Below are 13,455 nucleotides of genomic sequence, written 5' to 3'. Positions count from 1 at the left end.
TGTTATGCTACATTTGTTATTTCAAATGCCAGCAGTAGCACACAGGCACCACAAAGACAACACCGCCACAACATTTGATGATAAGACCATTTGAATCCATGAAACGTAGTGTTTCACCATTGTCTTTGGCACATGATTTCATCATCATTAGAACCCCTCATCAAAATTCAAACCTTCTGTAGCTAATCACATAAACCCAGTTTCTATTATCATGCAGTGGATTCACGTTCCATTTCATAAATAATTGTACATCCTTGTCATCATTCAGAAAACAAGTCCGACAAATGGCTGAAGATGAATCACATGCAAACAATAACCAAATCATTCAGGTGTGCCTTATTGTCATTTTGAATGTTGACAAAGCTTCCCCAACATTTGAAGACACAAGATCTCCATTTCTAGTTTTCACTTTCTTCAACATGGACACGTGTGCGCACACACACTTGTCCCATTTATGGTGACAATACTTCACTACCAAGTATGTTCCATCACCCCGTCTGCGATTCTGTCAGCAGACCATTTCAGTTTTCCTAAAAGGAACTACTACTTACTTAACCTATTCAAATAAATTCATGTCTGCAATGATGTTAAGAGAATCTTTGACATCGCCTGTCAATTTAAATATATTCATCTGTCTATTTACATATAATATATATTCACATATACATTTACCGTTTCAGTTCATGTTTAAAAGGCTCCCTTGTCTTCAGTCATTTTGGTGACCTTGGGGGAATGTTCTGTTCCTTGCCACTGCGTCTGGTGCCGCGCTGTTGAGTAAAAGGTTTGCCACTGTTCATGCCTCTCTGAAACTCCCCGATTTTCCAGCCTGCACTTCCAGTTCTGGCTTGGCTATTACCCCCTCTGAAGGAGCGCAATGATTGACGAGGTGGACGGCTGCCTTCACTTTTCTCTGGTTTCTCTGTCCTGCTTCTAACGTTGGAGCAAGGCTCTTCCCCTCTGTTGACTTTAAGCTCTTGCAGTGGTTGGCCACCTGGAGAGGCAGGGAGTGAAGGGGAGAGTGTCGGTGCTGGTGGCTTGTCCTTGGCCATCCTCTGGCACACTTCTGCGTAGCTGAGCTTTTTGAGGCCCTAGTAAGAGAGTAAAAATAAATAAAATTAAACAAATATTCAAGAGGCACTATAAATTCACCATGTGTAACAAACGATGGCTTTGAAACTAGTATGAATTTGTAATGATCCATTGTTCACAGAGGAGCAAGCTGCAAACTTCAGAATTAGTGGTTAAACCCACAGTCGATGCAAATCTGATATTCGGATCACATTTCTTCAAGTTTAATACATTCTGTACCTCCGTGCATTTAACAGTTAACAAAGCGGAGCTTTTTTATGACGAGTGAATCAAAAAGAATGAAATTAGGAAAGAGCTAATGCAGGGCTCCAGAGGAAATGAGCAAGCCTTACAAGCTCTGATGTTGGAGTTGAGGGAGCTGGAGAAGGGGCTTCTGTTGGATCAGACTGGCTACAGGTGGAGGAGCCATGTTCTGATGCTACTGGAGAAACTGCCTGCGTGGATGGAGAGATGGTCGGTTCTGGGACGGGATGTTCAACTTGATCCTCTTCCTTCACTGAAGGAACACTGAATTGACATTAAAAGGTGAAACGTTACTTTTTTGTCATGTGTATCCCTTCAGATATTGTTAGTGACAGATATTAGCTTTTAGTTCACTGTACTATGAGATGGGAGGTGCCACTGTATGTAGTGCCACGGGAGCAGGTTCAGCAGCCGCAGTAGCTTCTTGGCTTATAGACTAAAATAAAGAAAGAATTTAAAATTCAAAACTGAATATGCATTTACACAAGTTTAAACACAGCTTTCAACATCATCCATTGTACAAAGTGGGAAAAAGAGGGAAAAATGTACCTTGTTAGTTCCTTTTAGGCCACGCACAACATCAGAGAGGCGCATTTCTGGTGTGGTTTCTTCCCGTGTACTGACCACAGATCCCGGTAAAGGAGGAAAACTAGAAGCTTCCAGTTCAAAATTTGGTGGAAGTACCTTGGCCTCCATCAAAGGGACAGGACGCTGTAAATATTTCAGTGAAGTCAAAGTTAAGACAAGAAAGGATCCTGCGCAGTACTTGATGTCAAAAAATGTTTAGAAACAACTTTACATTTAAAGGGGAAAGAATAAAGAGAGAAAAGAGGAAATATCCTCACCACATTCTGTTCATCTTCCCTTTTCCTCCTCATGCCTCGGTGGCCTCCTCTCCTATTGAAAACATTCATTTTGTTTTTACTTCTTACCCAATTAACATTTACATGAAATTAGGCCACTGACACTGATATGTGCATTAGAAGATCACAATTTGGTTGTACATCTACATTAAGTCTTGATAAGTCATGGGTATTTTTCACTCACCTGCCTCGTCCACCCCCACTCAGATCTCCAAAGGAAAAGTTGGCCTGAAAGGAAGTTTCTTTAAGACTGAAGGAGGGCAGAGACCCTGGTTCTGAACTCTGTGTCCCTGATGTTTGAAGAGACTGTGGACTCAGGGGAGTAGACAGGCTGTCCATCAGAGACCCAAGAGCCAAGGAAGAAGGAGAAGGGGGACAGTCTGCAGGCCTGTGGTGACCCTTTACGTGGTTTCTGGGCATAAATGCATAAAACCATTTGAACTGGGCTTGAGGTGGATCATAATGCAGCTAGTGGGACAGGTGTTCCATAATAATGGTCCACTTCAGCCTTGCCAAAATTAAGTATAAATATATATTAATCTTATTACTGTGACTATATGAGCGTTATGAGTGTGACTTTGACTTACCGGTTCCTGTTCATGGGACGATTGGTGTTGGTGGAGCTTGAGTTTGCTTTGTAGTTGCTAGCACCAGTGTAGCCATTCACGAATGCTCCATTAGGGAAAGGTGCCTAGATATTATGGTGGCAGAGGGAAGTCCAATTACACAATTTTATTTTTATTTAACGTTTATTTAACCAGATCAAAGACCCATTGAGATCAAGATCTCTTTCGCAAGGGTGACCTGGCCAAGAAAGGCAGCAACACACATCAAAAGTTATGAAATATAAAAGTGCAACTAGATAAGCAAAGTGCAGGAGTTGTGATCGCAGTAACAATTTAAGAACATAGACACTGTTCAAAGGATTTCTGTTGTCTGTCTTATAAGATGGAGCGGAAAGCTCCTAATGAAATAAAAGCTGGCATTTTAAGTTCCGTTTGGAGAGTATTCCAAGCAGCGGGGGCAGAGAAACTAAAAGCTTTTTTCCCCATTTTGGTACGAACACGTGGAGCAGACAAGTGCAAAATGTCATTTGAACGCAAGGCTTAGTGGCTTCTGGTTCTCTGAAGAAAAGCGCTTAAATAAGCAGGAACCAAGCCGAGAAGAGCCTTAAAGACCAGAGTCATCCAGTGTGTGTAGTGTCTTACAGACAGGGAAGACATGGAAGACATGGAAGCATCTCCTCATGCTCAAACAACACATAAGATACAAACAGAAGATAAGAATTTCAAATCAGACATGAGACTGAGGAGTTTAACATTAGACACAGGTATGATTGTGTTAATAAATTTAAGTAATGACACATGTTTAACCTTTACAGATTTAATCAAGTGTTTGTCCTGTTTTGTGAACCATGTGCGATTGAATACTTACCAGTGGTGTTTCAAAGTAAGGCACGACTGAAGGGTTCCAGGAGGGAGACACCACAGGATAAACAGGGTACTGCTGCTGAGGGCTGTACATCTGCTGCACATAGACAGGGGAACCATACTGGGCCTGTGGTTGGGCCTGCTGACTGTACACACTTGAATCCACACTGCGGAAGCCATTCTTACCAAAGAATGCATTAATGGCTTTAATGCGGGCCTGTGGGTGACAGGAGAGGAAGGAAAAGAGTGAGTTTTGTTTTGGTTGCAGAAGAGAGGCTGCTATTGCATCTCTGAATATTGTCCTTAAATCCCCTCAGATCTCATAATCTCACGGTCATTAGGTCATAAAACACTGCTCAGACTAGGGGAAAGAAGGGGGAGGGATAGGGAGGTTGGAGTGAGAGAAAGGGAGAACAGGGAGGAGCAGAGGTAAAGAGTAGATTAGAGCAGAGACACAGAACATTATTATAGAGAGCTACAAGTGAAAAGTTCCTCCCAGCCAGTCACAGTGCATATGGATCCTTCCAAGCGCGATACAGATCATCACTGGGGTTTAAACAAGACAATTAATACCTCACAAACCAATTTGCTTTATTTGGAAAAAACCATGAGGTCATGACAAAATCCAGCTGGAAAAGAAAGTATTAAAAACCGGAAATACAAAAGGTAAATGTAAGAGTGGTTAGAACGTGTGATTAGACAAAAAGGCAATCAAAGTGCCTGGAGAAACGAGTGTGCATCAGTTCTGACAAACAAAGGAGCAGAAATAACTGGATTTCCTCCATGCTTATCAAGTCCCAGTACACACAAATCCCCAAGGTCACTGTTGAGGCCAGGGCTAAGCCAAACAACCTAGCCTTGATAGTAGGGACATGGCAGCTGACTCCATGGAATCTCAATAACACACAGTGATCCAGCCTGAGCTTAAAAACGTGTACCATCATATAGTATACTGAAGTAAGAGAACTCACCATGATTGGTTTTCCCTGGAAAGTTTTAACTTCCTCTCTTAAGTATCTCAGAGCCTGAGAACAAGAAATAAGAATATAAAAATGTTTATATAAAAGAATATCAACAGTTTTTGATATTCTTTTTTTTTTTTTTTTCATTACATCAATAAATTGTATTTTATTGTTTTCCAACATATGACTTCCATTAAAATGCCCCTTCAAGGTTGTGATTTCCTATAGTTTAAAATGTAGAGTTTAAAAAAAACAAAGAAAACAACCTGTATTTGAAATTACGAAACACAAAGCAAGGTGATCAAAATACATTCTGCAATTGAAATGAGGGGACATACTTGTAGCGCATCCATATCCGATTGAAATGTTATGTACCAATTGCTGTTATGTGCAAACTCGGCACATAATACTTTTGGACAGTTTTCACTCTTAAAAAGAGCCTCCACCTCCTGCAAAAGAGATGCAAGACACGTTACACTGTCCTGACAGATACACCGACTAATCCTCCAGGTGTGGCAAGTACTTTGAATTTCCATGTACAACTGCTTTATTCTCAGCAGCAATGGAATGTAATCGGTTACAATCATACGAGAGAACTTTGTATAGTGTTGAGCACAGTGCTGAATTTGCAGCGGTCTTTACCTCGACAGGTGTCATTTCTGGCACCTCTCTCAGAATAATGATGCAGCGACTGTGATTTGGCCGAACCTTCTCTCCACTTTCATCAACGTGTACCATGGGAGAGGCTGTAGCAAATACACAACATAAACATAACTGGTAAGTCATGAATAGATACCAATTTCCCATTTGGAAAAGCAGCGTCAATAACTTGATAATGAACACATGCAAGAGAGCATTCTCTTGGTAAAAACATTGAAAGATTGCTTCATGAGTCAGTTACTTTGTTTTTCTAATAAATACAGGGGAAAGCAGTAAAAGTACCTCGTAGTACATTGACAATAAGGTCCATATCAGTGGTGAGGGCTTTGATATCCTCCATACAAGCAATGGTCCAAATGGGAACAAAATGATCACTGTCCATCTGGGAGATCAGATACAGGTCCTTGGAGAGGTTCTCTCTGCAAATACCCAAAACCAAAATATTGATTAAATAAATAAATAATAATTTTTAAAATATAAATAGTTGCCGACTGACGGGACCAATTAAAAGAAAAATAATTCCGAAGACTCCAATCTCACACTTTTAGAACTCTGGAACCAATACAAGATCTAATTAATTATCAACTCTTTATTCAATGTTTACAATTGCATCAGTTATTCTCAGGTAATTTCAAGGACCTTCCACCATATCCACCACTTTTTGAACCCACTATAAATCAATTTAACCCAAGATTAAAACATTTGACTGGCTTTGTGTTTATTTATTTGGGGCCTATTCAGAAAAGGTCAAAGTAAACCATCAATAACATGATGCTTCTGTTTTTAAGAAACAAACTAGCCTACGCTGTCGGGGGCCGACAGCAAGGGGTATATCCGTGAACTTGTCCAATCCTCAACTTTCCAATATACCCAAAGTACACATACACTCGCACCTGCCACTAACTGTTTTAATTAATTATTAATAAATTCAACAAAATAACTGTTACATATTATGATATAATGCTGACTACACTTTATACATGTTCAAAGTATCCATATAAACTCGATATTGAACACAGAATACCTGAACTCATAAATTTCTCTCTAGTTTTTAATAAAACTAGTTAACCTATTATACATTGTTAAATTTTATGAATATTAAAATGCTAACCACACCTGCCATATCTTCAATGTGTCCAAATGTCATGAAAAAGCATACACTATGTTTATTCAATTTCATGAAAAAGCATACAATATGAGAACAAGAATTTTTTTATGTAATACTCAAATATCAAAAAAATAATTCAAAAACATTGCTAACCTCACCATGAAGGACAAGAGGGAAAATATCAGTGTTAGCAAAATCTATATTGTTTCAAACATTTTAATCCTAAAAAAATGGCAAAGAATAAACACTGAAAAGAATTACAATTTGTGATATATATATATATATAAAAATTGATATCTGGATGTCTACTCACCTAGAAAAGCAAAACTCAAGCTGTTTCTTCAAAGACTCTCTTAGGCTCTCTTCAGACATTGGTGGTTCCTTAGAAACATCATCTATAGCCACTTCACTTTGTGGGTCACAAACTAAATACTCCAAGTCAGGCTGGTGGACGTCATTCATGTTCATATCCTCAGTGGATACAGGGGCATAACCAGGAGGACTGTCAGGATATTCAATGTCGCATCCTTTACTCCCTGCAGAAATAACGTCTGAGTAACCCAAAATAGAGAATGCAGGCAGTGATAAAATAGTTGTGAAATAACTGTCACATTTAAACCACAACACCACACTCTGAACAGGCTTACAATATACTGTATATACTCGAGGACACAGACTTTCAACACACAACTGTAATTATCTAGGTTATGTTTAAGAAACACTTTACATTTATGTGTTTGTCAGACATTGGTCCACCCCCACAGTTAACACATTAAAGTAGAGGGATTTGACTTTTACGCTACAAATAAACTGATGTGAGAAAACGCCCAACACAGAAGGGGGCTATGGTCATACCGTTGGTCATCTCAGCAGGAGGGCAGCTGTGCAGCCAAGGAGAATCATCTGTCCCCTCTGGGAGGTCATTCTGGTGGGCAGGGACTTCCTGCCACACTTTAGCATTGGGATTCAGACCAGCTCCCTTTGTGGTAACCTGAATAGTTTGTGTCAAAATTTAAAAACAACAGTTTGTCCTTCACACCTTAATTGCATCATGCAACTGGAAAAATATGCAGTTAAAGCAGTATTTAAATCATCTTTATCAAACTAGGACTAGGAAAAATGTAGGAGTCTATTTGTTTTATATTTATAACAGTCAGGAAGACTCATGTAAAAAGTAGGGATGTCAAAAAAAATGTTAACGCATTAACGCACTTTCATCGCGCTACGGGTAGACGTGCAGTTTATGAACAGGCAAGGCGGCGGGCAACTGATTGGGGCCCAGAGCCGATAGGGGGGCTCCCGACACTCGGAGCCTAAATGCATCAGTGACCAGCTGCATCCCCGTCTCCCTTAAACAACGGTTAATTTGCAATGACATCTCAGTAGGAAACCTCCCTAAAGGGGCCCCACGTCTCCTCACGTTAACCTGTGTGAAGCTGAAGGAAAATGAAGAGGAGTTATCAATCAGGAAGTTAGAAGAGGAAGAAAAAAAGAGGATGAAGAAAAAAAAGAGGATGAAGAAAAAAAAAAAGAAAGACACAGTTGTAAGTGGCGCTACTGGCGCAGATAATGATATAATCATAACATTAACAGTCATTGTCTAACTAACGGGGACACAGACAGCAGCTAACATTAGCGTCAGAATGTTAGCTGACGCTAACGCTAACTAGTAGAAGCAGTGCTTCAAAGGTGCTGATGTTTCCTGCTGTGGGTTTAGTAACCCCAAGAAAACGATTTAACTTCTATACTTTATATTTTGTTTATAATGCGAGTTATTTACAGTGCAATGTATAGGTTTTTTTTAAAGTTATTTACAGCATTTTATTTTTTCTATTTATTTATATTGTCTTATAATGTGGGTTCTTTACAATGTAATGTTTATTTTTTACTAAGTTTGTATAGGTTTCTACAAGTTATTTACAGTATTTTATTGTTCTTTACATTTATAATTTCACATACTTTATTTATCTCTCCATTCCTACAACAACATAAAGAGAAAATTAGAATTTTTTTGGCATATTTACAAATGGTAATTAATCATGATTAATCCACAGCTACCCTGTGATTAATCTGATTAAAAATGTTAATCTTTTGACAGCCCTAGTAAAAAGAATACATTGAAACATGATTTTAAAAAATTGTAGCACAAGTTGTACTGAGTGTAGCCTGAGATGTCAAGTAGTATATAAAGCCCTTCGAAAATAGGATGATTTTTTTGGGGCAGAATAAATGAATGCAAAACATTTAAAGGGGAAGTAAGTAGTTTATAGTGACATCTAGAGGAGAGGCTGAAATTTACAACAAAGACCTGCTGCTCTGCTCACCCCCTCCCTTCCCTGAGCGCTACGGTATCCACAGCTGGTCAAATGTCATCCTCGTCGTCTTTCTCCGTGTCAGCAGATGAGGTTCCGCTACAAGTATTGTATTGTCCCTTTAATGTACTTTTTTAGTACTTGTCAGTATTGCAACTCAAACAGTATTAAGCTTCCACAACCATCAGAACTGATTTTCAATTCAAATATATCGTAGCAGGTGCAATGAACGGAGCAAGCTTACACGTGAATCACTAATCCACCCTTAACCTCGTCAAGACCCACACATGTTTAAGGAGCTATTTTTGTTAGGACGCAATTGACTTCTGTTTGTTTCTCAAACTCACCTCAAACTAACTATAGCCAGGGGATGAGAAATTAGTTTAACATTATTTAAGACTCACCCCATCCAGCTCAGGGAAGTGAACTTTGTACACAGTGCAATCATTTGTGGCTTTTGGTCCCCATACGAGCTACTGGTCATGAAAGGTCATTCTCCATCCCATAAAATGTCCTCAGGAGATGACAAAACAAATACACACACCTTTGCACAACTTATACCTCTTAGGACACTGCATTACCTTCAGTTCATTTGGGTCACCAAAAGAAAACATTTAAACGTTTACTAACCACAATTCAAACCAAATAAAGTTCTGCCTCATGAGAACCACGTTTTGGTGTCCATTATGACAACTGGTCCTGACAAGGTCAGTGTTTATGCCAGAAAAGATCCTCAAGACACACACACACACGGTGGGGAGTTTTCATTGGTACTCATCAGCTAAACCCCGCCTCTCTAACGGTCACATGTAACTTTACATGGCGTTGGTCGGCCCGGGAGCTGCTGCGGCGTGACTAAACGTTACATGTTAACCTGTCATCCGTTGCATAATATCGGCTTATCTCCAGTGCGCTTCATTCATTGATGCAAACCAGTAAAGTGCTAGATGTATGATAACAAACAAACGTGTGCGTTGAGCTGCAGGCGGACAGAGAAGCACAGCTGCATTTTCACTTCGACAATCAGGAAGAAGAGACCACATGGCGCAGACGTGCCCACGCCACTTTTAACACACGCACGATAATATGACAATAGTTTCAGTTAAAAACATGAATGAACTGAACGAACTTCACACGCTGCTTAAGGGCGATTGTGTTTTAACGAGTACAGAATAACGTATTGATCGTCTCTTCAACGTTATCATATCCGCTCTGCCAATGATGTGACCTTTGATAGCCGTTTAGCCACCGAGTCTAACAACTAGCTTTCATTGAACACAAATCACGTGCTGCACATGCAGTGCATAAAATGAAACAATACACTAAGTGCAGCTTTTAACTGGACCGAAATGGTTGTATTTGTACGACAGTATACCGTGTTCTTATACGTCGGCACATTAGCATTGCCTCATGGTTGACTGCCATATGGTAACGAGCGACAACACAAATACTCGTCCTTAGCCAACTAGCTTAGGTTAAACTAGCAGTTAGAACCGGTATACACTTTAAACAGTGCGTTAAAGTAATGTGACCGACAGTTTGACAGCAGTACAGTATTAACATTTTCATTTACATCTTTGTCGTGACAAACACAGCAGTTGAGTAACACTCTGTGTAGGAGCAGAACGATTTAGTTTAGAGATGTAGGGAGTTACAGATTCAATCGAGAAGAGGGACGCGAACAGGTTATCGCATGTTAAGCTAGCGTGATCGAGCTTCAGGCCCAGAACTCACCATGCTGCTGCAATGTTCGCCTTCTTCTCGTCGTGTCATCCGAGGGATATAACCTTCCTATTGAGAAGTATTCCTCTGCGACGAGTCAAATTGTTATCAGCACTTTTTTTTATATTTTTTGAAAAAGTGTTTCTCCGTCTAACTCTGGTTTCCACCGGCAACTGCTGGTAACATACGGCTGGACCGAGCGTGCGTCCCTACTGTCCTAACGGCGCCTCCTCGCGGAGCTTTCAAACTTTAAAAGCCACTAATTAAAAAAAAAAACTTTTATTGGTGAAAAAAACATTTCCCGTTGTAACGAAAAAGCGTCCACTTTGCTCAATTCCTCATCCCACTGGTTAGCTTCGCTCAGCCAGCACGTGACAGCTGCGTCCTATGTCTGCCACAGTCCCAGTTACAGACTGTGCTGCTGCTCCTCTCCTCTCCGTCAACAGCAACGCCAACTGCGCAGCGTAGCAACCTGTTTGTGTGTGCGCGCGTGCGCCTCAGCACCTTAACTTACATCTGAGGCAAGGTATACATTCATACCAGTACATGACTAACCGACACACAATTATTCCACGTGTTATCATATTAAAGGAGGTAGTATTATCGTATAACAAGACTATCAAAGACGTAATATTCACCGGACGCTTTATTAGGTAACACCTGTTATACTGCGTCATATAATCAAAATGCAGCAACCCAACAATCAGCTGGGGCTCATTTTATTTCTCCTTCTAATACGTTAACTATTTAGCCCGATAACTATATTCTTGTGGAAACATTGGAATTCACACAGCTCCCCCATAACAACCGCTGTATCTCCTTCACTCATACACCCTTGGTCTTCTCATGAGGGATTTATTTATATATCTTTTCATGTCATTCTCAAAATAGCTTTGCCCACTTTGAACCCAAGACGATAACCTCAGAAAAGGTAAAAGACTGTCAACATTCCTGTATGTGCATCAAATGATGATTTAGTTTGATTTTTATGATAGGCTTCAAGTATGATGATGACAAAATACTTATTAGTAAGGACATCATCAATGAAGCAAGAGTAGTGACAAAGTGGTCATTGAATTCACAGTAACGTTTTAATTGCACAAACCCAATTTAATTAATTACTTTAAAATTGGCCAAGTACATGATTGATATATCCAACAACATTCTTGGATAAAAACAAATGTTTTAAATTTAGTAATAAACATGACTTCATACGTTTAACCAACGGCATTTTATTGTCCATAACCATCAAGTAAACATCATCATCATCATCATCTTCATAATGAGTAACAGATGGTTACGCCTTGGTGGTTCCAGCCGTCTGTGATGTTTGCTGGCTCTGTTGTAGCTGCTGGATCTTTATGTTCATTACTTCAATTACAGCTGCAAGATAAAACACAGAGTATCAAGTACATGGGTGGATCAACTTTGTCTGGTTGTGGTTGAATGCATGACAAATGAAATCCCAATAGCTACGATTTTATTGCAACCCCCAGAATCAAAGCCTAGACCTAGGTGACCAAAATAAACATGTATGGTGTTATTTTTCTGTCACTACTACACTGTGCAATAAGTTATAACATCACAATGAAAGTTCAAACTAAAATGTCTATTTCTATTATTCCCTCAGACTTTTTAAACATGAGATTGTTTCCATTGTTAGTAAACGCATAACATAGAAGACAGGTACTTTAATCATATTTTCTTTCAAATTACTGACACAGCTGAAGCCATCTGTGCAAAACAACTGAAAAAACATTGTTATATGTGAGAGAATTACACCATCAAATGCAAGTCTATGTAAAAGGATTACAAAACAAAATAAAGGTTTACCTTGTTTCATTGCATGCTTTTCCTGAAGGGCTGGCTGAATTTTCTCTATCTGCTTTGTAAGGAATTCTATTTTACGCTTGAAGAACTTCTCAGAGTCTTTCACATTCTAAAGAGACAGAAAGGGACAGAGATAAATACACATAAAATAGACATAAAATAAACTTCACATAATTAACTATTTGATAAATATATTTATACAATGTTTTGTTTTCCAAAGACAACCTTACCTTTTCAACATAATAACCTGTCCCCACATCCACCAAGACACGGTCTACATCATTTAATGTTCCAGGGACATACATCTAAGAAGAAAGCATGTCAAGGACAACCACATATTGTATATATTAAGAGAAAAACAACTCAATTTAAACTAGATAACACAAAATGGCAACAAACAAACTGTAATGCAGGATACAGAGCTGGTGAGAGGAACCAGCAATTCTTTCCCTGCACAAAAAAGGATGAAGACAATATTAAAAAATATCAAAGACAATGCAGAAATTCTGTTTAAGCAGCATTACAAATTTAAATGTCATTTTACTCACCTTTATTGTTTTGGTTCAGTACACTCAAACTATCTTTGGCATCGACAAACTTGGTCTGGGCCACTTTGAGCTGACCTATTGAAGATGTCAAGAACTCAACCTCCTGCAAAACAAGCAAGGCCAGAGTTAATGCAACAGAGAATTCAAAAGAAAATCTGGATTCAACAAGGATGCAGTTGTACATATGGACAGTTCGTGGATATTAACATTGTTAATTTACAACTACACTTGGTTACCATCCACTGGGAGGAGAGGAGATCTAACAATACCTAATAAGACCTCAACCAAATATGCACACATTATGTATAAGGTAATTCTAGGTGGGGTAAGTGTATCCCCATAATGTCATGCAAGACTTGATAAAGACAGACGGACACCGTGCGTAACGTGATACACACCAGGCATTTAACAGTTAATTTTAGCGTCAGCTTCCGGAGTTAGCTTATACGTTGTCCACTTATCATCCATTTTATTATTTTCATGCATTCAATATGCAAGAACGATACACAGAAATAAAAACGACATAAATCTTCATTAGTTACCTGATCTAGCTGAGTTTTTAGTCCCTCCAGCTGAGGAAGGGAAAGGTCTGTGAGATTCACCGCCATGTTGCAAGCGCGATGCCAGATGATGACCTGCTTTGTGATAGTGTTTCCGGGTCAAACTCAGCTCCATTAGTTTGAAGCGA

At 39.3% G+C, this 13,455-nt stretch overlaps 2 protein-coding genes across 2 annotated transcripts; both read right to left on the bottom strand.

Annotated features, from left to right (window-relative positions):
* Positions 1 to 676: 676 nt before the first annotated feature.
* Positions 677 to 6,872, bottom strand: larp4ab (La ribonucleoprotein 4Ab). Its single transcript, XM_083892999.1, has 13 exons — positions 6,669 to 6,872; positions 5,530 to 5,666; positions 5,230 to 5,333; positions 4,926 to 5,036; positions 4,597 to 4,650; positions 3,630 to 3,842; positions 2,783 to 2,886; positions 2,380 to 2,607; positions 2,178 to 2,229; positions 1,882 to 2,043; positions 1,692 to 1,768; positions 1,422 to 1,596; positions 677 to 1,088 (listed from the first exon to the last, which is right to left on the bottom strand). Exons 1-13 carry the CDS (start codon positions 6,821 to 6,823, stop codon positions 711 to 713), a joined length of 1,950 nt encoding a protein of 649 aa, XP_083749125.1. The 5' UTR covers positions 6,824 to 6,872; the 3' UTR covers positions 677 to 710.
* Positions 6,873 to 11,488: 4,616 nt separating this feature from the next.
* On the bottom strand, positions 11,489 to 13,402 carry pfdn5 (prefoldin 5). The gene is made up of 6 exons (XM_083892958.1): positions 13,310 to 13,402; positions 12,768 to 12,870; positions 12,638 to 12,669; positions 12,450 to 12,524; positions 12,223 to 12,328; positions 11,489 to 11,772 (listed from the first exon to the last, which is right to left on the bottom strand). Exons 1-6 carry the CDS (start codon positions 13,373 to 13,375, stop codon positions 11,687 to 11,689), a joined length of 468 nt encoding a protein of 155 aa, XP_083749084.1. The 5' UTR covers positions 13,376 to 13,402; the 3' UTR covers positions 11,489 to 11,686.
* Between the last annotated feature and the right edge of the window lie 53 nt (positions 13,403 to 13,455).

Source organism: Microchirus variegatus (genome assembly GCF_963457635.1).
Source record: "Microchirus variegatus genome assembly, chromosome: 7".
Taxonomy (NCBI): Eukaryota; Metazoa; Chordata; class Actinopteri; order Pleuronectiformes; family Soleidae; genus Microchirus; species Microchirus variegatus.
The sequence above is the reverse complement of the archived record's forward strand: the minus strand, read 5'-3'. Positions and strand labels throughout refer to the sequence as shown.